Source organism: Copadichromis virginalis, linkage group LG7, assembly GCF_057382275.1.
Source record: "Copadichromis virginalis isolate Kocher_CV1m ecotype Utaka linkage group LG7, C_Virginalis_male_GT1.1, whole genome shotgun sequence".
Classification (NCBI taxonomy): domain Eukaryota; kingdom Metazoa; phylum Chordata; class Actinopteri; order Cichliformes; family Cichlidae; genus Copadichromis; species Copadichromis virginalis.
In genome coordinates this window covers 11170868-11194433 of record NC_140624.1, presented here as the reverse complement: position 1 = coordinate 11194433, position 23566 = coordinate 11170868, and the positions used below count along the sequence as shown (strand labels likewise).

Below are 23566 nucleotides of genomic sequence, written 5' to 3'. Positions count from 1 at the left end.
ATATTTGCATTGCAAGTTAACTGAATTTGGTGTTTGCACTGTCTGTCACATAAAGTAAGCTACTGCAAAAAGATGTGATGGGGTGGGACGGTAAATGCATTTTTTTTTTTTTTTAATTATTATTGTTTCATATTGTGCTTTAATGAAACATAAGGTTAACTAAGCTGTTTACTCTCCATCTTTATGGGAGGAATATTAAAATCTCTGTGCAAAAATACCAGTGTTGTGTGTATTTTGAAAATTAAAACTACCGAGCTTGCACCTGTGACAGTCAGGAGGCCTTGTCTTGAGGAGGAAGAGGTGTTTATCTGATCCTCAAGCTCTCTCACTCAGCTTACAGATGTGCTTTCTCTCCCTCTGGGGTAGTTATGACCCAGTACTGCTTATTCTCCACAGAAGTCAAAAGTATTAAAAAAAATCTTTTCTTTACAGTGTTTAACTTTTTACAGACATTTCTTCTGAGAAGATCTCCTTTTAGTGACTCAGCATTTTAAAGGCAGACAGGTGTGGGGATCGCGCTTACCTGGGAGGGTCTGCTTTCTTTTGTGTTCCCTATGCCATGAGCCCTTTGTTCTTTTATTTGCTGCTCTTGATTTTAGACATACAGTATCAGAGTGGTTATATAATCCATATAGCCACTGGCATTTTTGATCATGTCTACGATTATGAACAGATGGAGGCAACACTGGATATAAATAAATGTAAAAAAAAAATAAACAATTTTAATTCAATAGGGAAAAAACCCTTTTACTTTTTATTTGTTTATAGTCTTAACCATTATCCCTTAATGATCCCATGCATCCACTGAATAGCACTTTGGATTAGTCATGGTGGCTGTTAAAGCATTGGTAATATTGTTTCTTAGGCGTGTTTGTTATTCAGAAAAGTCACACGCACCCTCAAAGTCTGGCAACAATTTTTTTGTTTTGCTTTTTAGATTTGAAGACAATTTTTACGTTGTCTAACTTTATTACAAATGTGTAATTGTAACATACGAATACATGTTACGTGTGAAACGTAGGAAAAATCAGGAAAGGCAACAAAATCCAGGAAGCATTTGTTGCTATACCTGTTGCAGGTAAATCCCAGGGTAAAGGGTGTGTGTGTGTGTGTGTGTGTTCGCTGAACGTGTTTACTCCTCCCTTTAATCTCAGCGGTGTGTAACGTCGAGCTAGCTAGAATACTAAAGAGTGTTTCCTGTTTCAGATTTCAAAATAAATCACAAGCGTGCAAAAGTTGTGACCTGAGGAGCTCGGAAAGAAGGGAAACGTTTCGCTACAGGAAATAAAATATATCATTATATTTCACGTTGATGAAACTTTGCGCTGAAGTAATTTTGCCATATTTGTGCGAGTATTCGCAGATCAAGTATTATTTTTTCTTTCACATGATCACGATCGTGCTTTTACGTTGACGGCAAAGCTGGTCCTATTCTGGCCGCTTACTAGCTCCTTCCATCTGGCTTCTTTAAATTGTGTGGAGGATGGTGAGGGGAGGGGAGGTGAAGATTTCATTCCTTGCTGAGTTCTTTGTACCGAGCTGCGTGCGCTTCATGTGGTACTAGCAGGAACAGAGGTCAGGTCTCAAGCCGGGCGCTCAAGGAGCAATAGGAGACCTATTAAAAGTTTTAGATGATCGAGAGTGCCCAGTGTAGGTCACCGGCTGGCCCAGGGCAAGGTGGGATTTTTCTCCGGATGAGAGGCACCAGGGGACCCGAGCGCCGGGGATATCCAGGGTGCCGGTGATAGTGCGCATCCACCGGGAGCAGCGGTGGGCGGCAGGCGGACGTGCTCAGGGCGCGTTCCGTCCCCTACTCATGACAAAGCGGGTGAGGAACTCGGGAGCAAGTTTCCCCCGGGAGTCAAAATGATCACGTCGTTTTTCCCCTTGAAGAAACTGCGGCGAAATGGCAAATATCTCCTGTTCGGTGCGATCCTGCTGGCGGGATTGGTGGCCGTGTACCACGAGATGGTTGCTGCAAAAGAATGGAGGAGTGATATGAGTAAGTTTATGGTTTATGATTTCCAGTACGCGCACTGCTACTCACAGAGTGTCACTCAAACCTTTGCTGATGCACCAATCAGACGGAGTTTCTATTTATGATAATTATGCAGTAGCGATAGCAAGTGAACATGCGCATGCGGGAGGGAGGGGGGGGGAGAGAAATATAGCCGAACAAAAGTAAAAAGGTTTGGACTGTATTACGCATTTGAGCGTGCATGATATAAGCTATTTGTCACGTATCACACATTTCCATGGCACTGTGGTGTTGAACAGTCCACATCATTTACAAAAATAAGGAAACACAAACATGAAATACTGCTAAGGCCACTGTAAAAATGAGTCATCACCAAAAACAATGTATGGAGTTGTTTGGTGACATTTTTTATTATGTGAAGTTGGAAGTCAGAAAACGAAGTCGCAAAAGATTTGTTTATTTGCATGAAAGATTTGAATGCATGTGCATTTTAAACACGTTTTCACATCTAACATCTGCTTTAGCTTTCATGATGTTGGATGCATTTCCTCAGGAAACTTGAGCCTTCAGCAGGTGAAACAGCAGGTTGATTTAGGGAAAGAAAGACAGTAAGAAGGGGGTTGGGGAGGTCAGGAGGTCACATAGTAGGTTTACACTCAGAAGGAAATCTAGTCTCACACTGGGTAACCAGATTTCCTGCTTTCTACCCTCACACGTTGCCTTACCGTCTGTCGCAGCACACATACACACACACACAGCACAAAACAGATGAAAGGAAACAACAGTGGGGTTGTTGAGAGAAACAGAAACATATGACACGCTCAGTCTGAGCACAGCATCAGCATGTAAACACATGCCTAGATCTACATTAGAGGGCTCGCCTATATGTGCACACATTCCTGGGCTGAAGCCCCCCGGCCACAGTGGGGCTTCTATTGAGAGAAGGACTCCACAAAGCTCTTCAAACAGAGCTGTATTAAAATCCTAACATGGATAAATAATTGGCAGGTGCAGTTAAGCACATGACTTCAGTTGCAAGTGGTCAGTATGAGGTTTCTTTTCCCCCCCTTTTTTTACACAGTTCATAAGACAAGACAGACGTTTTTAAAAATGTTGTAACTTGATTGTTATAACATACATGTACATGACTTTGAGTGAACAAAATGTGTCATGGCTCACATAAAAAAAGCCCAAAACACATAATTCAAGTCAGTCTGTTACATAATTACAAGAGAAAGAACCAACAGCAATTAAAAATGATATTTATTAAGAGTTTTTAGAACCTTGTATTGAGGGTCAAAATGAGGTCCACTATGGGGATGTTGTGCCTATTCGTGATGCCATGTGGCTGCTGTTTTAAAGTATGCTTGTTGAGTGATTTGCATGGCTCGCCAGCAGCTTGAATTGCACTTTTGGAGCTATGCAGAAATGTCTTCTTCATGTGGAATTCACTGAGGTTTAAAATGTGCTATCCTAGAGTACACTTTGTGGGTCAGAGCAGCACTTTATATCTTTAATGGGTCATAATCTGTTCACACACACTTTCATTAAGAACGACTTCTCACAAGTCCAATTTCTTTTTACCCTAAATGCGGTTTACGACTCCCCCACAACTCTGGTTTTTTTCTACCTTTTGGGAAAATATAATCACCCAAGTTCCGTTTTATTTCCCACCTTTTTAAGAATGCATGCCCGATCTACACCTGCAATTAATGTATTCTCCCCCTCACCCATCACCACTGCATTTGTGAAATTTGCTTTTGCAGTTTTTGCAGAGATCACCTTGGTGGAGAAACGTGCATCAAGGTGAATTAAAGGAAGTGCGTAAGTCATCAGGAAACTTCACATGCAGATCTTTTATTTGTGCAGCAGGTTACTCACTCACTCAGGTTAATCACCTTTAAACTAGACAAACAGAACTTGAGATGTGCAGTTTTTATGGGACGGGCTTTTTTTTCTGAGATCATATGAGCACTATAACATACAACGTAGATAATGTTTGCTGCAGTAAAGCAGTTAATAACTGGCCCAGCAGAATAAAGATGGCCATTGTGTGCATGACTTATATGTGATAATTCCATGCAATGGACACGTGGCCTAGATTTTTAATAACCCTTTGGTAAAAGTCGAGAACTAGTAGTTAAACTCATAATGTGCAATTTATTATCCAATTAATTTGGTTGACATCTACACACACAGAAAAAAAATTGTGATGCAGACAAAGATCCAATGGCCACATGCAAGGTCAAGTGACTTATTTAATTAAATAGCTTGAAGAGCATAGGCCTCAGTTAAGGCTTCTAGTCCAGCTTTGTGTGATATATATCTGTAAGCGAAAACAAAACAATATCTTTAAAAATGGCATTTTTCCACACAGCAGGAGCCCTTATTGGGAAATACTACAAAATTGTTTGATTTATGCATTGTATGCTTGGACTGGGGAAGAAGTGCTGTGTGATAATGCAAATTGTGGCATCAATCCAATACCAAGTAAACACAGTACTGCCGATACCAATACCGACACTGATATTTTTAACTTCTAAAGACAGCTTGTGTAAGGGGGAGCAGTGTGTCATGATTTATAAGACCAATCATCGTCACTTGCCGAATTCTGAACACATTTTAATGAGCCCCTAAATCACTATGATTTTTACTGTCCACAATAATTTAACACAACAGCACATACATTTCAGATTTTCATGTATTTTGAAACTGGGTTGGTTTTTGGGGTTTGTTTGTGTTTTGAGACCCGGAATGTGAATGTGCCCCTAAAGTAAATATTGGTACTTTTTGAGATTTGAATGGCACTTTACTTTTTGCAAGAGGCTACAAATAAAATAGACATGACAGTCAACACAAAAAGGTTCCTCTTTCATCGTGCATGTGGGAGGTATATTTTTCGTTTCCCAAAAAATTATTAACACAATTCAGTGGGCTGCATATTGAACTTAGAGGCTAGACACATAGTATCGATCCTGTCGTGCTAGTATTGATCCAATACCAATACCAGGGTTAGTATCGATATTTAGATCGATCTGTCCACCTGTCCAACTTTATATGGAAGCCCCTTTGCGGGAGTACAAAGACATGACCTCACAGCCACTTTGGTAGCTACCATTTGGCTTTATTATTCTGTAAAACTACGCCACAAAGGTCCTTATAAAAACCTTTCTGAGGCACGTTTTTAGAAATGTTACCAGGAAAAAAAAAATCTTTGTCATAAAATCCAAGATGTCAGGCACAAGTGGATCAAAGACATTCTGTTGGATTTCCTCTGTGAAAATTGTGCACGTTGTTCAAAGGTTTCAAGCTTTCTTATTTGAGGTAAATACACAATATAGACAAAAGTACTGGGGCACTTACACATTACACCTACAGTAGCTGTTCAGCCATGCAAACACATTCTACGTACGAAGCTCGTGGCACAGATTTTATTTGCTGATGTTAATGCCAGAGGAGCTTTGATACTCAGCAGTTAATGAGTCAGCAAAGCGTCGGTGGCTCTATACACCTCGGTGATCCCATTCTGTAAGTTTATGTAGTCTGCTACTTCATGGTTGAGTTTCTGTGGTTCTTAAACACTTCCACTTTGCAGCAATACCACTCACAGCTGATGGTGGAAGATCTGAGAGGTAAAACATGTCATAAGCTGAGTTGGGGCAGTGGAGGCATCTTATTACAAGACCAAGCTTAAATTCACTGAGCACTAGAAAGGCCTACTGTATCACAAATGTTTGCAAAAGGCAGAAAGCATAGCTGGATGCTTGGTTTTATACACATGTAGTAATGGGACTAAAAACCCTGAATTAAAAGATTAAAAGATGTGACCCAGAGGTCAAGAAACATCCATCTCAAGATATGACTTCCTGATCTTTGATCTTTGATCCATACTCATCGACACACACCATCTCCACCTTGGAGACGCTGTCCCAGGCTATTGTTGCCGCCACCTTCACTTCTTGATCTGCCTTTGACTATGGTTTACAGAAAGTGAACCGTATGCTGAGCTTAATTGGGATCAGGAGATATATTTGGCAACTTGGGGACATTGCAACACTTTACAGAAACTCTTTGTTTGCTTATAGGATTTTGGTTTTTATATATTGTGCATTCAGGGCATCTATCAGGAGACAAATCATCTCGTGTGCAAAGGTACTACTTTCAGTAAACCATAACTGCTCAGTTACCACGTTTGGTTGATTCCAGTTTTCTGCATAGTTAACATAGAACACAGCGTTACACCTCCGCTTGTTTCCACTTTTTTTTAAAACAACTGCAAGTAAGCTTTCATGCTTTTTGAGGCTTACCAGCGGTTTGTCTCTTGTGGTGAGTTGTCTGAGGCTTTGGTAATGAAGGTTTTTTTTCCTCTTTGCAAAGAAAAATGTACGCCTACATCCTGGAAATTTACCTCTCATTTTCAGAGCCAGTTCCACTTCAGTTAAAAAGGCAACGTTTAACTCTCGGTGTATGAGTTCAAGCTGAAACAACACAGAAGCTCAAGAAATATTATGCATCCATTTGACACATTGCTTTTAAAACTTGCTGTATAAAAATCTATGCATCTCACAAACAGTTTAAAAAAAAATTCTGTTGTAAACCTTCTTAACACTAAAACTTCAAGCACATAATCCAAAGAATACTGTGGACACTTAATTTGCATGCTAAAACATGCAAATGAAGCTTTTTTTAAAAAATGTTGTAAATGATATATTTGATTATATTCTGTTTTACATGTTATCACACAGCCTCTCCCTTTTATTCAACACTTTAACTAAATGTCTGTTAGCAACATTTTTTTGACAGAATAAGAAGAGTAGGACTGCTAAACTGGTATGTTGTGTCCAAAGTGGACAGAAAAAAAAACACTAAAACAGCAACAATGTGACAAGAGATTTAAAAAAAAAAATTGTTTTCCTGCCATATATGGACGCAGAAAGCTAGTGAAACCCTGCTGCATCCTTCTTATCACCTGAAGTGTCCACCCTGACAGTAAATTTCGCAATACATTCCACGGAAAGTAGAAAAAAACATGACAGGGAAGGTTTAGTAAGAAGAGGAGAGGAGTGCACATAGAGATGAAAAGTACTCCACTGTTGCTTTCCTTATCCACGGCTCTAGAATTACTTGTGCTGCTAAAATTGGAACGTATGTCACAAGGGTGTGTGTTAGGAGATCTCCACCCTGGCGATAATGACAGACCATCACTGCAGTAACTCCAGTTCACTGCTGACACCACATGGTCGTAAAAAAAGAAAAGAAAGACAGACAAATAGGTCCTGTTTTAAAATACACCCTGTCCTGTAATTTGAAGGATGATGGAAGAAGTCAGCAGGAATAATATTGGAGCATCTGCTCTGCCAGAGCGCCAGAGATGTTTGCCAACGCGGGAGCCCTATGCCATAGCAGCTCTTTGAAGCCTGTCACTGAGATGAGCTATGTTCAGGGACTATGAGCAGTGAGTCTCTGCTTAGACACCGGGCCTGATTGTTGTGTGCAATGCATGGGCAGAGTTTATCATTTATGCATGGACGTGTAGCGTGCCTACCGCTCCTCACATGCAACCCAGATAGAGTTTCTTTTATGTCACAAGTTGTAAGAAGCAGATTGGGATTTTTTTGTTTAGAATGCATTTTGATTGGATGTGCACCTACTGGGGAAGCCTCAAGTCGCTTTAAAATAACAACTTTCACAGAGATGATGTGACCATGTTGACTATTGTCTTCACCTATATCCTCAGGTCCAATTACTGACGCTGACCACGTCAGCTGGAGGAGAGACGTGTTTGAAAATAGGGTAAGGATGGCACCCGAGAGTGTTTGTTTTTTCAGAAAGGAAACCAAAACTAAACCAAGTTTAATATTTGTTTTTACAGGCAAAAAAGGACCATCAGCCAAACACTGTTGGGGACAGCAGTGCTTGGGTCTCCAGTTATGCTCCACAACCTTGGAAACCAGAGGTGTGTGCGCTTGCCCATACCTAGTGGCCCAGTGGCCTCCCTCAGTCCCTCCGTTTATAGTGTGACTCCATTTCAGAAGCTTCCCTGCTTTGTGTTAATGTTTCGAATATTTCATGTCAGGTGTAACCGGTTCCTGTTTATGTTTTTGTTTTGAGCCAGTGTTGCCTATTTCAACAGCAGTATTGCATGATTAAACAGACAGACCTGGCAAACAGGGCATCAGAGATTCTATTATAGATACACAGTTTACAAATCATCCACAATAACAAATCAGGAACAAAAAAGGTGCGGTTTCTAACAAATTTAAGAGCATTCACACTGACCAAGGGTACATTTTTCTTCTTTATTATCAACTTAATGTCTCACTGGTAATCGGGGGGTTGGCCACATATTTTAAAGTGTTTTTCTCACTTCTATTGTCACTCTGGGGACAAACATTTGGAAAATATCACAAGGGTTGAGACAGCACAGGCGAGGAACATAGGAGGATAAGAGGAAACCAGCCTAAGCAGATATTGAAATGTAAAAAACAACCAACAGAAAAGTCTGCAGACATGCATAGATTGCTACATAGCTGCACCCTTTTAAGACGTCAAGGATTTACACACAATTTACAGCACAATATTAGTATACATCTTCTTTGGGTCCTGATCAGGTGCACTGATAAAGAGCAAGAACAAAAGTTGCAGAAATCATGCAAAGAGAAAAACAAAAAAAGAACCTTAATTTTCAGTTTTGTAGATGAAATGCAAATACTAACCACTGCATATAAAATATATTTATCCATAAAACATTTTTTGTTAGTTTTGATGAAATACCTGTAATTTTATTCCATCTAACTATGACTTACTTTCCTGTTAATTTGCTGAAATCTTTCTTGATAAACTGACTCACTTTGGGGTTTTTAATGTACAGTCAAGTGAAAGGAAAGCCACATGTACCCAACAACAAACAAGTGTCACGTATCTGCTTTGAGAAAAAAACCCTTTTGATATCAATGTCTTTATTAGTTCTACAGTCAGTATTCCTCAGTTTTACATGATTTTGTGCACACTGTATGCCCCTGTAGTAGATTTGTCTATAGTTTTGTGTTTTTTGTCAAGGAAGAGGTTGATAAGTTTTTTACAAAATGTTATTATTGAGTTATAAGTAATATTGCTGTGAAAAACGATGTAAAACTAGGCTAATGTCTCGGAGAATTAACAAAGCTCAAAAATGCTTTGATGAAGCGCCACACGTAGCAGGCTAGTTATTGAAAAATAGAGTTTTAGCAGAAGCAAATTGAGCTTTACAACAAAAGGGCTCCTTAAACTCACCGCCTTTTGATTTTGAGTAAGAATCTCCTTAAATGATTACAAGCTACACTCTCAGTCATCATTTTATGGCATTTTGTGTAAACTTGTGAGCTTCAGTCATGCTAATATTTAACTAACTAGCCTGACCACTACTGAAATCTGATGAGCTGCTTGGCTACATTTGGCTCCGATCTGCACTGTTATGTCCCTTTGGCGAAACCAACACACACTCACTCACACACTCAAACACACACGCACACACAGATCAGATAACATGGCCTCTTTGGCAGATATCACAGAGGTATATGTTTACAGGACATCTGTGCATCTACTGAAACTCAGCTGCTTCTTCATTTACGTGTTCGTGTTCCAGTGTTTCTTATTGACTTTCACTGAGCATTTGAACTGCAAATGAGAAAAGTGATTTAGACTGTTGCTCCAACTTCTGTGCCTTTAAATACAGTAAACATACAAGTTCTGTGTTAAAGTCACTGTCACTCTCCTGTGTTGCAGTATAAGGGACAGGCCAATCTGCATGTGTTTGAGGACTGGTGTGGCAGTTCAACGGCCGATCTTCGCAAAAACCTGCATTACCCGCTTTACCCTCATGTGAGTCAAAATGCCCAACTTCTCAGTTGTCACAGTCAAATGTAAACCTTCACTGAGTCAGACAATCTTAAACTAGATTTGACAAACCTCAGAAGAGGAAACATTCACAAGAGCACAAGCACAGTTTACAAGGAATCATTAAACATGTTGGCGAAAAAAACCCATTTCTTAATAAAACTCGTTTTATTAATGGTTAGAATATGGTTATTCATTAATCTTGCTTAACTGATGATTTACATTTTTAGCCACTGTGGCCATTGTGTGACCAAATATATGAAAACCAAATAGCATTCCAGCCAGGCTAAAAATGGTAATTTGCAAAAAACTGTACTAGGATGCTAACATGCCAAATGTAACAGGTAAACATAGTAAACATTATTCCTGCTATATATAATTATGTTAGTACTGAGTCCTTTCTCATTGTCATATTATACTGGTTTTGCAGAAAACTGCCCAGTATGTGTGATGTTATATTCCTAGTAAAACTTCATTAAAAAAAAGTTTTTTTATTTCTTTCACGTTTTATGTGTAAAAGTATAAAAGTAGTAGAAGCATAGGCAGAAGATTGTCACCAGAGAATACCACCAAACTCAGATAACCCATTAATATCACCTCCTCTTGCATGTAAGTATTTGTGGTTGGATGTGAAAGAAGACACTCGTGCACACACTCTCACACACGCACAGTTGGTTTTACTCAGTGGTACATTATACGTCTTCATGCCAGATTTTCACGTTCCTGAGTTCACGCCATGGTTCAGATACCTCGGAACTCGGGAGTAATGTCAATCTCAGGTTAGTGCATTACAGGAAAAGCGACATTCGGGACTCACTAGCACACCAGAGCAATACTTTTCATGCTTAAAAACATGTCTGCTGCACGTTCATGCAGAGTCTAGTCAGTACTAAGTGATTTAATAAGTCACAGATACACAGCAGTGGCAGTACAAATGAAGTTTTACAGTTTTACTACTGGATTTTACTACTTGGATTGTTAACTTGGGGTTGGTTAGGCTGTTCCGACTCTGACTGGTCTGAGTGTTAAAACCGAGGTAAGGAAGCGTTCCAGATTCAAAGTCGACTGGGAACTCAGAAATTCTGACTTATTCGGGAATGCACCATCACTTTGACATCAAATCATGGCTGATTTTCTTTGTCTTTCATTACTCCTTTAGTCCAGAACCACAGTGGAGAAGCTGGCCGTCTCTCCTCAGTGGACCAACTATGGGCTCAGAATATTTGGCTATCTTCATCCACATACTGATGGTACTTTTTCACTTTGTGTATTTTCAGCATGTAATACGTGTATGTTATGCTATACAGACTCAGTCTGTCTCTTCATTCCTTTATCTCATTTCCTCTTCTTTTGTCTCAGGAGATTTTGTGTTTGCTGTGAGCTCTGACGACAACTCTGAATTCTGGCTGAGCACAGATGACTCTCCCCTTAATTTGAAGTTAATTGCGTGGGTTGGAATGGTATGCATTTTATCATCTCAAGTGTTCCGGGGTAAATTTCTCATACTAGTCTTTGTAACATTTCCTTCAGTGTTTAATTTTCATTTCCTAGACGGGAAAAGAATGGACGGCCCCGGGTGAGTTTGAGAAGTATTCCAGTCAGACCTCCAGACCAGTTTGGTGAGTGAAGTTGGGAACGTACTTACATTGGTTGGTTTGACATCTTACACAAACAGTTCAAACTGATAAGAGTCTCAAAAGCATTACCACCAACTGCCAGGGTTTATCATTTAACAAATAACGAACAAATGCTTTGAACTTGTGGAACTGACCTAACTGGAGAACAAGAACAAGGCTTATCTAACACTGGTAAAGCATCGTTAGCAGTCAAAGACTTACGCTACTTTCTTTCCCCCCATCTGGTACCCTTACTGTTTTCCTGGGTGTCCTCATTCTTTCTCCTTATATTAACAAAGCAGTTCCCTCATAATAACAACTTTCTGTGTATGGAGCTTTTTAAAACACAGTTACTCGTGAGCACTAAAGCATCCAGCCTGATGGGCTGAGGAGAGACAATGTTGAAGGCTACAAGGTCAGAATCGTGGTATTTTCTGGACACACAAAAAAGAAAACGATTGTGAACAGTCATAGGGCCCTGACGTGCTGAAATATGTCTCAACAATTCTTCTATATTAAGCAGGTTCAAAGCTATGCAAATTTTAAAATTAAAAGAAGGTAATTCTTTAGTGATTTCAGGTCTGGGGTCATATGTTCCTATTTCCATGTATGTGTAAGGACCCTGGGCTCTGCACTCAGAACAAGTTGAAGTCAACCTGACGATAAGAACCTGCATATAGAGCGTTAGAGTAGTCTAACCTGTCTGACATGAATATATTAACCAATTTGTCAGAGTCAGTTTTTAATAAATATTGCAGTGGGGAAGTAGCAGTTAGGGATTTGTTTGTGTACTGATTTTTCTGTGTATATTAAATGAGGCAGAAAGGTGAAATTTCAGCTCTTTCAAGTCACAAATATTTCTTTAAATTTAAAAAACTTTACAAGTTGTACTTGTTGTACTTGAGGATAAGAAATTAGGTTTGAGGCATCAAACCTGTTTCAAAAGCACAAATGACTCTTCTTAACAGTTGAATTATAATTAATGGCATGCTGGAAAGCACACCCTTTTACACCCTGTGCGTATAAAATTAGTTGCTTTATTAAAGCAGTTTAGTGAGTTGCCATAGGAGTGGCGTGTATGCTCGTGCCAAGATATACAGAACCGGCCTAAATCCTAAATAATGTTAATGTCTACTCATAGTTTTATATATATATATAATATATATATATATATATATATATATATATATATATATATATATATATATATATATATATAAGGGTTTATGTATCAGGATAATAAAAAAAATGATCTGGACCTCATCTGCTCTTAAAAGGTAAATACAACCTGAGATTAAAAAAACAGCACATGACATGTGTCATTATTTATTTAAGAAAGGTTCATCCAAGGGTACAGGAAGATGGTATAAACTTCCACATTTTTCCTTTAATTTCCAATAAATAATTATTGAACATGTGTAACTTCTGTTTTTCATCTGAGGTTGTAATTACCTAATTTTAAGACCTATTAAGGACAGTATGGTTTTATTATGTCCTGATATGTAAAAACATTACCATGATTGTATATATTGAAGTCTTAAATAATTTATTATGTAGATTCAGCAAATAAGGGTTTGAGATTATCTTTGGGTAAGTAGTTTATATTGTCTTTTTTATGACTATAACATGATACTGAGTACCTTTACTGTCTGACAGGCTGTCTGCTCAGAGGAGATACTTTTTTGAAGTTATTCACAAGCAAAACGACGAAGGGACTGACCACGTGGAGGTGGCAGTAAGTAGCTGGATCCCTCTCTGTTTTCTTATCTCATTCCTTGTTTCCAAACTCCCGCGCCGAGTATGCGCTCTTGTATTATGTGAGTAATAAAGTGGAAAAGATGTGCAGTTTTTAAAGTTTGTTTTGTTTTCACACAGTGGCTGCAATTGGACTATAGCAGTCTGTTTAAGGTTATTGACTCCAAGTACATCTCCCTCTATACTAGTGAGTACACACATCATGCCTCAAAATATATCCCTCAGAATGAATGTTCATGAGTCTAGATCGCAATGAAACATTTGCCTTTTATTCTGCATAGATGCTAAAAAGCACAGTAAGTAAAAAGCTTGTATCTTCTTCTGACGCTCCGTGTCTTCAGATGAGTCAGCACTGTCAATGAATGATGTCGCCCACATACCACAGACAGCTGCAAGCCACCGGCAAACCCCCACAAAGCAGCGCAGTGCTGATGCAGATATGTTAATTGAAGACCGTCGAGATTCATTCTACAAAGGTCAGCTACGTCGCTCGATTGTTTCAACACAAAGCAGATACATCAGCTGTCTGTTTCCTACCATCCCGGATGCAAGTACTGTGCAAGTTATTTCCTCTTACTGAATGCACAAAGTAATCTCGCCTCTTATCTGTTTCGCTTTTTTGCAGTGCGCATGTTAAACAGCAAGTACCTACAAGGTGTTCTGCCTGACTGCTCATATAACCCCTCTTACACAATCAAAGACTTCCCTTTGCTTCGTTATCAAGGACTGCAGTTTGTACGTATCTGTTGTACTGATAATTTGTTTACGTCACTTACACTACTTTTCTGATATTTAATCACCTTATACATTATTCTCAGAAGGTTACAGGTGCATTTTTAAAATCTTTTGTTTGTTCAAGAGATAAAGAAAGGCATGCCAGCAAGAAACGCTGGGAAGCTTTTTCAATCTTTTATGGCTTTTATGTCAGTCTTCTAATGGTATCCCTGGTATACTGAGTTATGCTATCTATTTGAGGCCTTTAAATTGCACCCACATTCTTAATGTCTTCCGAGGACCATATAAAATAAATTAGTGCTAATTGCATCCATTAGGAAGAAAAAAAAACAGTAAAATAGCTTGAGATTTTTCTCGTATTGATTTTACTACTGTTGCTGAAGTCGAGTTATTTGCAGTGACTTCCTGGAATCTCTAATGGTTGCCTCCAGGACGTCATTTACTGGCCAAGAAATAGTCTTCAATGTCTCTTTCACGCTTCAGCTGAAATGCGTTAGTGAGATTTGGAAGAGCTCTAAAGTAGATGTTTTTTAATCTTTAAAGAAAGCCACTGGTAGCTTTACCTTCTCTTTGTTTCCAGTCTGCTGAGTTAAGCCTCTAATTGTACCTTCATATTTACCAAATAGATTTTTATCCAACTTTCAATACAAAGGACAATAATTACATACCTCAAAATATTCAACTTTTTTCAATAAGATGTCATATATTTTACACCATGTCATTTCATTTCATATCCTCAGGTCCACTTGTCCTACATCTACCCCAATGACTACACTCGACTAACACACATGGAGACGCAGACCAGCTGTTTCTACTCTGAGAGCTCTTACTACCTAAAGAGGTGAGCTAATTGTTACAAATACGTTTACTGTCCCACTCAACTCAACTTAAGTTGATGTTAAATCCAGAGAAATCCAAGTTCATGTTATTCTCAAATGGCAAAGAATTGTTATCTACGTCTCCTAAGATTAATTTGATCTATATGTATATTTTTCACATGTTTGTACAGGATATTGTATTTGTTTAAAATGTTATATACTTATGTGGTACATGTATTTTGACTTTTGTTGTCATGATGTCTCTCTTGGAAATGAGATTTTTAATCTCAATGGGATTTTCTACCTGGATAAATAAAGGACTAATAACAATAATGCTGGAAAAGTGTGACAAGTTGAACTATAATTAGTTTTAGAGTATCACCAAGCAAGGCTGCTATAACTTCCGTCCTTTTTTCTTTTTTTAAATGTCATATCTAGGTTCGGCTTCTCTAGATACATGAGATTTGACCGTCCAGCTACAGAGGAAAAAGTAAATCCAGACAGAGGTATTTTGCCTTTGTTTTTCCCCATAAGCAAACATAAGCTGCTTGCGGTTTCAGTCCATTTAACTGTCCTTTTTTTATATCTGGTGTATATTAGATTTTAATTTCCAGATGAGGAATTTTAACCAGGAGGACAATGACTTTCATAAAAAAGAAACGGAAACCAAGCCTGCTCATGAGGATAAAGCCCATTATCAAGACTATGGAGATGATTATGATGATTATGTACAAAAACGTAGGCGCAAACTCTTCTCCTTGGTTGTCCCAAAATCAAACAACACATTGGGCAACTCTTCAGGACTGCACAGAGGCGAGTTGGGGAAGAGGGAACATAAAGAAAATTTGTCTCACCCCCAGTCAGTGCTAAAGCAAGGCTTAAAACATAACCTGCAACTGAATCAGACAAAGTTACAAAAAGAGGAGGGGCAAATTGTAAAAGCAGAACAGCAGAAAAGCAGAAAACGAGTAAAAAGAAAAAGGGTAAAAGCAGCTCAGAGACCAGGACAGACTAATCTACCAATACTGGGTAATAAAAAAGACCTTAAAGCAAATCAGCAACCAGTTGTCCAATCAGAGCAACTTGGCTCTAAACAGGATCAAATCCAGAAATTTGGTAAAACGAATAATACCGAAATCCAGCGACTCAACAACTCACAGCCTGAAAAACCACCAGTGGCCAAGCAGCGGAGGTTTGTAACCAAACAGAAGGAACTTCAGCTGCCAAACAGCAAGCGTTTTACCCCTCCCAAAAGAGATTTCAACCACCCATTAAAAAGATCAAATCAAAGGGACTTGGATGGCAAAAAAAGCCCCAATGATAAGGATATGGAACTGACTATGCCACAACAACAAGATTTAGAAAACAGCATTGTTAGAGGTAAGAAGATTGCTAAAGGGAATATTGACAGAAGGTGGTCAGATAGGAAAGAAGGGGAGGAAGATGAGCTCTCCAACAGGGCTGAGAAAAGGAAAGATACCACAGAGGGTGAGAAACGCTACTTCTGGGAAAGACAAGAAGACTTTGAAGGTACTGATGATGAAGAGCTTACACCTGCACCAGTTTTTGACACTCAAGTCAACTGGAACCAGACCTTCCATGTCAACCACCTGGATCTTCAGGCCCAGCGTTCAGATTGGATCGACCTGCAGTGCAACATTTCTGGAAACTTGTTGCTTCACTCCAATGATGCTTTGCCAATAGTCAAGATGTTCATGGACCAACTGAATAAAAAGCATCATGGGTAAGTTGTGCATCTAGTGATGTGTGTGTGTGGAAAATGTTAATCTGATTGGATTTTGCTATATCCTCTAGAATTTGTTAAAATAAGTATTTTAGGTGATTTTAACTTTTCTCATCTTGAAAGTCAGTGGTTAATTTATGTATACCTCCTCAGGTAAAGTGTTTTTATTTTTTTTAAATTGCTTCATTTGCTACTATATTTTTAAAGCTATAACTTGCCTAAATACTTTGAGCTGCTTTCATATGATTAGCTGCTTAGATGTATGCGTTAACCAGCAGTTGGACAGGGCTATGTAATAACGTGGCTGTTGATTGTAGTATGCAAAAATATTACACTGACAAGAGCCACTTTGTAGCAACATGAGAACTTTTGCTACTTTTTTAGTAGTTATTTTATACTTGGTGTAGTAAATTAAGTTTTTCAGATTAATTGTAACAAGTCAACGTATGATATAAGACTCTTATTGTAAGCTCATGCCATTTTCAATTAGGTGATAAAATATTCAAAAACCGTTGTACTTCCTTTACAGCACATTGCACTTTTATTTTTGTGGTTGCTCTTGCAGGCGGTTTAAGTTGGTACGTGTGGTTAACATGGTGAAGCGTGTGGATGACTTCCAGGGCAGCCGCTACCTTCTTGAACTGGAACTGAAAGATGTGAATGGCCAGCTGCTGCGTGTATCACACTACATCTATGCTCTGGTAACCAATAGCTGGTCCAACGGCTGGGACTCAGACTTCCAACAGTCAAAATCTAAGACTTTGCTCTGCAACCCGGTGGGCTTCCGCTGGAATCCTGTTGCCATGGTCCACTTCATAGTGCCAGGTACTGTACACCTGACACTTACTTGGTGATTGCACATAAAATCAGCCAAATCTAAAAAAAAGTTCCCACACCTGCTCAAAATCAACTGATTTACATGTTCATTTTCTTGTTTGTTAATATTTCATTTTTCAAAGATAGAAGTTCTTACAGCCTGACAGTGTCATATTAAAAAACATGGTGAGATGTAAGTGGACCTTTTTAGAGGAAAAAGAAAACCCTTCAGTGGGATTAAATAATGGCTCCATGTCTCTAAACTATGCAGAAATAAAGGATAATCTCTCTGAGACAAGGTCCTTAACAGTAAAATGTAAAACTCTTATCACCTGAAGACAGAAATTGAATCACATTATGAATTCAGCATAATATAATATTAATGTAAATTTGGCAGTAATGCATTAATACTGGTATGTAAAGCACATAACAGAGCTTCCCTTTATTAATGCAGTTTAACTGTCGAGCACCGCATGGGCATGGCAAGCCTGTTATTATACTGTCTGTGGGAATGACCTGTGTTCCCTTTGAGAATTAATAGCTTTAAAAAAAAATGCAAAGGTCAAAACACCTCTGCCAGATAAAAGATAGAGATAAGTCACTTATCTGTCATATAATTGGCCTGTATGTCTTTTTCAGTAAAAAACCAGGCTAGATGGGTGCAGCAGCTGATTACTGACATGGAGGAACTGTTCAAAATAACTGGAGATAGTAACTTCAACCTCATAATCACTGACTACAAAAGCACTGACATGGATGTGAGGAAGGCTCTTGAGAAGTCCTCACTGCCCAGGTTTGTGTTTGTGAGTTAATTTTACAGGCAATACAAGCCTATTGCAAACTATTCATGGTGTAACTGAGCTGTATGTATGCTTGTGGAAATGATCAGGTACCAGTATGTGAAGATGGATGGGAACTTTGAGCGCTCTGCTGGTCTGCAAGCAGGTATCGACCTGATAACTGTGAGTACTGCGGCATCACTCGGCAAGGAAGCATAAAAGTGTACCGATAGATGTCAATAGTAAATTTCATGAATTTAATGTTTCCCATCTCGCTGTTCCTTAGGATGACCACAGCATCGTGTTTCTTTGCGACCTCCACATCCACTTCCCTCCTTCAATCATTGATACCATCAGGATGCACTGTGTAGAGGGATACATGGCCTTTGCTCCCATTGTCATGAGGCTGGGCTGTGGTAATACACCTTTAGAGGCCAGAGGTGGGAAATGGGACCAGATTCACTTCCTTTTGTTTTTTATTTTTTTAGCCACTAAAATGACAAGTATTTATGTCTTGGGCTATGTGATTGTCTGTGTTGTAGGTTACTGGGAGATCAATGGCTTTGGCTTGCTGGGTATCTATAAGTCAGATCTTGACACAGTGGGAGGTATGAACACCAAGGAATTTACTGATCGCTGGGGAGGAGAAGACTGGGAGCTTCTCGACAGGTTTGTCTCACACTTTCTATCTTTTCTAAATGGATAGATATGTTTAGAGTTTTTCCATCCATTTCATCCATTGAAAGAAATTAGATAGCAATACTTGGAAGCAATACACCTTCCAAGTAAGACGCAGACTGGTTAAAAGGTTGTTGGTAAAGGCAAAGAACAGATGGACATACTCTCAAAAAATTTTTGATTTATTAGTGCAAGGGTTTTTTTCAGCCAATCATGATTTGTGTCTAAGAAATGACAACAAAGCATGTTGGAGCTCTTAATTGGCGAAAAATCGTTTCTTTCCTGTTTGTGATCCAGGTTGAGTAAGCACTCTTCCTCTTGTTTTCTCATCTAGAATCCTTGAGGCAGGTCTGGAAGTGGAGAGGATCTACTTGAGGAACTTTTTCCACCACTATCACTCCAAACGTGGCATGTGGAACCGGCGAATGTCAACAAGTCCCAGGTGACCTTGTCACCTGCATTTGCACAATGACATCACCACGGTTACAACCAAGGCAACGCGAGCACTTTAAAGCCGGAGGGTGATTCCTGCTATGTAATGGTAATACCTGCTGACGGTTAGAGAGTAGCACATGAGCCGGTGCTGTATTTGCTCACTCAGGCTTTGGGAAGCAGGTGGCAGCACTGAAGGTCATTGCTTAGGAGATACTACTGATATGCTCAGAGTTTATTTCATTGAATATGCTGTGGACTCCAAAGAGGGTACTGGCTACTGAGTGCCAGTGACTATAAAATTCAATGTATGAGGATACCGCCGTGCACAATGATGCTGACCAAGATCATGATCTGCACTACTGGCAGGAAGAACATTTCCTAATCTGAAGACAAAGCTGGATTCCATATATGTAAGCTCACAAGTGTCCCTTATTATAAACATCACTCTTGCACATAGGTCTTAACTAGTGGGAGGGGGAGGGGGGGAGGGGGGATTTTATTTTATTTGTGTCCCAAAATTTCTTTTTACTGTAGATTGTTTATATGATAAAAACACAGCCTTACTTGTCTTGTTGTAAATTAGAGAAAGCATTTTATTTATTGAATAAATATTTGTGGTGTTCTTTTTTCCCCCTTTTATATTTAATGCTAGAAATGTTGAACTTACCTCAGTGCTCTTCCCTGTTTGTTCTCATTATGTTTAAGTGTCCTTACTCTGCTGTGACTCGAAGTAATGAGAACTGTTTTACAGGCAAATCCAAAAAAGCTGAAAATAATAAGTTAATGTTAAAGTGATGTTTAATTGTAGCATTAAGTTGTTTTTAAGGAAACAAAAAATAATGGCTTTAATTTAGACAGATTTGTTTTTGTCAATGCACAGGCAATTAATGACCATATCATATCCACTGTGGAAGTACATTTTCCACTTTTGCCAGTTCTCCTTACACTGCCACTAACCAAAAATAACCTTTAATCATAGCATTAAGTCCTGTGTTTGATGGTCCCTTTGCTCTACTTTTTCATCAATGGATCATGCTTCTCCTTAGGTTGTCATTTCTGACAGCAGAGAAATTCCTCAAAATGTGATTAATGAGTGAAAATTCTTGTCGCTTTGTCGCATTGTTATGTTGTTAGTTAATGTTGGAGTAATGGCAGCATTTTCTCATTAACATTCCATGTCAGCAAATGAGTTGTCTTTTAGCGTAACCTGTAAAAATGACTGACAGGTGCTGAACTCTTTCACTTGTCATTCAGGGCAATGAAGACAGAAGACGAGTTGAAAGTGATATTTATAATTTATAACACTGCTAAGAGTAGTGTGTTGTGTTTGTTTTTTGTTTTTTCCTTTTACGAGCATTGCCTCTTTCTAAATTTGGTTTGTGAGTTTGCTGGAATAATGGATACTTCCCCCTTTCCTCCTTTACACTCCTTCACATGACTTAAAGTGCTCTTGGTTTACTTTTAAAATACCTTAGCACTGTCTTTATGCTGGGAATAGGTTCTCCATTAATGTTCTGAATCGTTTTCTCTCAGGGACAGGTTATTCCATGTTACGCTGCCTTGACAAATCTGGCAAATAAAGTCCTCTTAAATGTGTTCGTTTGATTACCGTGTTGTTTTACATAGCTGATATATACTGAGGTATACTGTGGACTTGTACCTCAGTTGAGCACTCAAAGAACTTTTTACTGGAAGCTTGATTCACCCAGTCACACTTATTCATATAGCACTTTTATCTGCCTAAGAGTTTTCCTAACATTCCCACACACACTCATATAGGTGCATCAGAATAGTCTCTGAGTTTAGTGTCTTGCCAAAGGATACTTCAACATGTAGGCTGTAGAAATTTGGGATCAAACCATCAACTTTCCAACTAGAAGATAAACTGCTCTGCCTCTTCAGCCACAACTGCCCCAGGATGCAAGTAATGAACTGAGACAACCTTTAATTAAAAAAAAGAGAGGTATTCTAGTTATTGATTAAATTACCTTTGGAGAGAAACAAGCTTTATAGGTGCATCATCACTGTTTTCCTCCTTGGTACATCTCTGCACATTTTCACAATAATCTAATTGGTAAGTAGTAATTATTCTTAAACTCATTCAGATAAACTTGAAAGACATTTGTGTTCCTGCCGGTCGGCAATCTTATCAGCCAATCTAATGAATTTAGGCATAGTTAACTAGCTGAAGTTAAAACCTGGTGAAGGATGGGATGTGTTCATCTACACAAAATTTCCATCTCTATCTCTAGGGTTTACAGACAATGGTATGAAAAATATAAACTATCCAGTGAACAGTAGTTCTCTAGGTGGAAATCCCTTCTTGATGTCAGAGGTGACATGAGAATAGTCAGGGTGCGTCGATCTGATAGGTAGGCAAATGTAGCTCAAATAACCACTCATCACAACCAAGGTATGCAGAAAACATGTCCTGCTTTTTTTTCCTCAAAGGCACAACATGTCAAACCTTAAAACAGCAGAAGACTGCAACGGGTGTCACTTCCTATCAATTCGAAACAGGAAACTGTGGCTACAGTTGACACAGGCGGATCAAAATTAGACAACAGAAGACTATAAAAACATTACCTGGTCTGACAAGTCGTAATTTAATTCATGCACGAATTAAATCCTGCCTTGTATCAACAGTTCAGGCTGCTGTAGGTGGTGTGATGTTATGGGAGTTCTTTTCTTACCACACTTTGGGCCCCTTTTTATCATCTAAGCATTGTTTAAATGCCACAGCCTACCTGAGTATTGTTGCTAATAATGTCCATCCTTTATGACCACACTTTACCAATCTTCTGCTTATTTCAATCAGAATAGAATATCATGTTACATGATATTTGTACATGACAATGAGTTCACTGTACTCAAATCAAATTCAAATTCAAATTTTATTTGTCACAAACACAGTCATACACAGTACGATATGCAGTGAAATGCTTAGACAACTGCTTGTGACCTAAAATAAAAGACTATGAATAGGATAGGAAATAAATAGGGTACTGTCGTTGCTACTGTCACCAAATTTCAGTCCAACAGAGCACCTTTGGGGTATTCGCATTATGGATATACAGCTGACAAATCTGCAGAAACTTTGGGCCAAAATCTCTGATTTGGGCATTAGGTACATATCTATACATACATCCTGATTCTTGTAAAAGTAAAAATAGAGACTAGCAGGCCAGTTTCTGTGATTTTCTTATTCTTGAGGCTAGACTGATATTTCTGGGTTATGGCAGATTATTTCATAGCTCATATAGACAGAAGCTGTACTATTGTAGTGCATATAGGCCACTGTTATACTAAATGAAATAACTTCACGCAGTAAAAATAGCATTGTCAGTCATACACAAATTCTTTCCATCACCCTTAGAGTCCTTAAAGGCTGCTGACTCCATCCACAACACCCTTGATTATTCAACCCCCTGTCTTGCTGACAGTGTTTGACGCTAGTTCAAGGACAAGTATCAGTATGTGTGACAATATTTGCTGTTTTTAACCGGAGAGGAATTCATTCCATAGAAGAAGAAAGGCTAAGTATATCCTTGCTCTAAATATCTCAGGTGGCACTGCAAGTTTATGGCATTCCTTAGTGGAGACAGAAGAAATACAGCTCCATTACCGTGTACAAGGACAATGCCAAGCAATGTAAATCTGCTACACTCACAAATGAAATACAGTATTATCACCATATGATAATATGCCTAAAATCTAAGTCCAACCAATCCAGTTGTCCATGGAGTATATCTTATTGTAATGGTCAAGCTCTGAACTTCATCGCGTATTAGTCTCCACTAGTAATTTATGAATTCATTTACTTTTAGGTTTGTAATTTTCAGTTTTTGACTATCCCATTTTATTTTTGACTCATTTTAGTTTGATTTTATAAATGTTATGTTAAATTTTGGTTAATTTTTTTTCACTTTCAATTAAAGTTCTTTCATTAAATCTTCCTCCATCCATCCTGCAGCGTCAGCACATGAAGGAATTTGTTCACTGGGCCCCACCAGCAGCATTCAATTCAATTCAATTCAATTTTATTTATATAGCACCAAATCACAACAAAAGTCGCCTCAAGGCGCTTCATAGATACAGAGAAAAACCCAACAATCATATGACCCCCTATGAGCAAGCACTTTGGCGACAGTGGGAAGGAAAAACTCCCTTTTAACAGGAAGAAACCTCCGGCAGAACCAGGCTCAGGGAGGGGCGGCCATCTGCTGCGACCGGTTGGGGTGAGAGAAGGAAGACAGGATAAAAGACATGCTGTGGAAGAGAGACAGAGGTTAATAACAGATATGATTCAATGCAGAGAGGTCTATTAACACATAGTG

At 38.8% G+C, this 23566-nt stretch overlaps 1 protein-coding gene across 2 annotated transcripts; it reads left to right on the top strand.

Moving 5' to 3' along the window:
* Positions 1 to 1487: 1487 nt before the first annotated feature.
* b4galnt3b (beta-1,4-N-acetyl-galactosaminyl transferase 3b) lies at positions 1488 to 20825 on the top strand. 2 transcript variants are annotated; one of them, XM_085461695.1, is made up of 20 exons: positions 1488 to 2002; positions 7716 to 7771; positions 7851 to 7934; positions 9743 to 9838; positions 11013 to 11103; positions 11213 to 11313; positions 11405 to 11472; positions 13126 to 13204; positions 13345 to 13411; positions 13566 to 13700; positions 13850 to 13959; positions 14700 to 14800; positions 15216 to 15283; positions 15378 to 16521; positions 17087 to 17346; positions 17977 to 18130; positions 18227 to 18299; positions 18403 to 18556; positions 18659 to 18785; positions 19129 to 20825. In XM_085461695.1, the coding sequence occupies exons 1-20, from the start codon at positions 1867 to 1869 to the stop codon at positions 19238 to 19240; spliced, it is 3216 nt and encodes a 1071-aa protein (XP_085317821.1). In that variant the 5' UTR covers positions 1488 to 1866; the 3' UTR covers positions 19241 to 20825. The 2 variants fall into 2 exon arrangements, with proteins under 2 accessions (XP_085317821.1, XP_085317822.1); XM_085461696.1 differs by lacking the exon at positions 1488 to 2002 and adding an exon at positions 7163 to 7433.
* The last annotated feature ends 2741 nt before the right edge of the window (positions 20826 to 23566 follow it).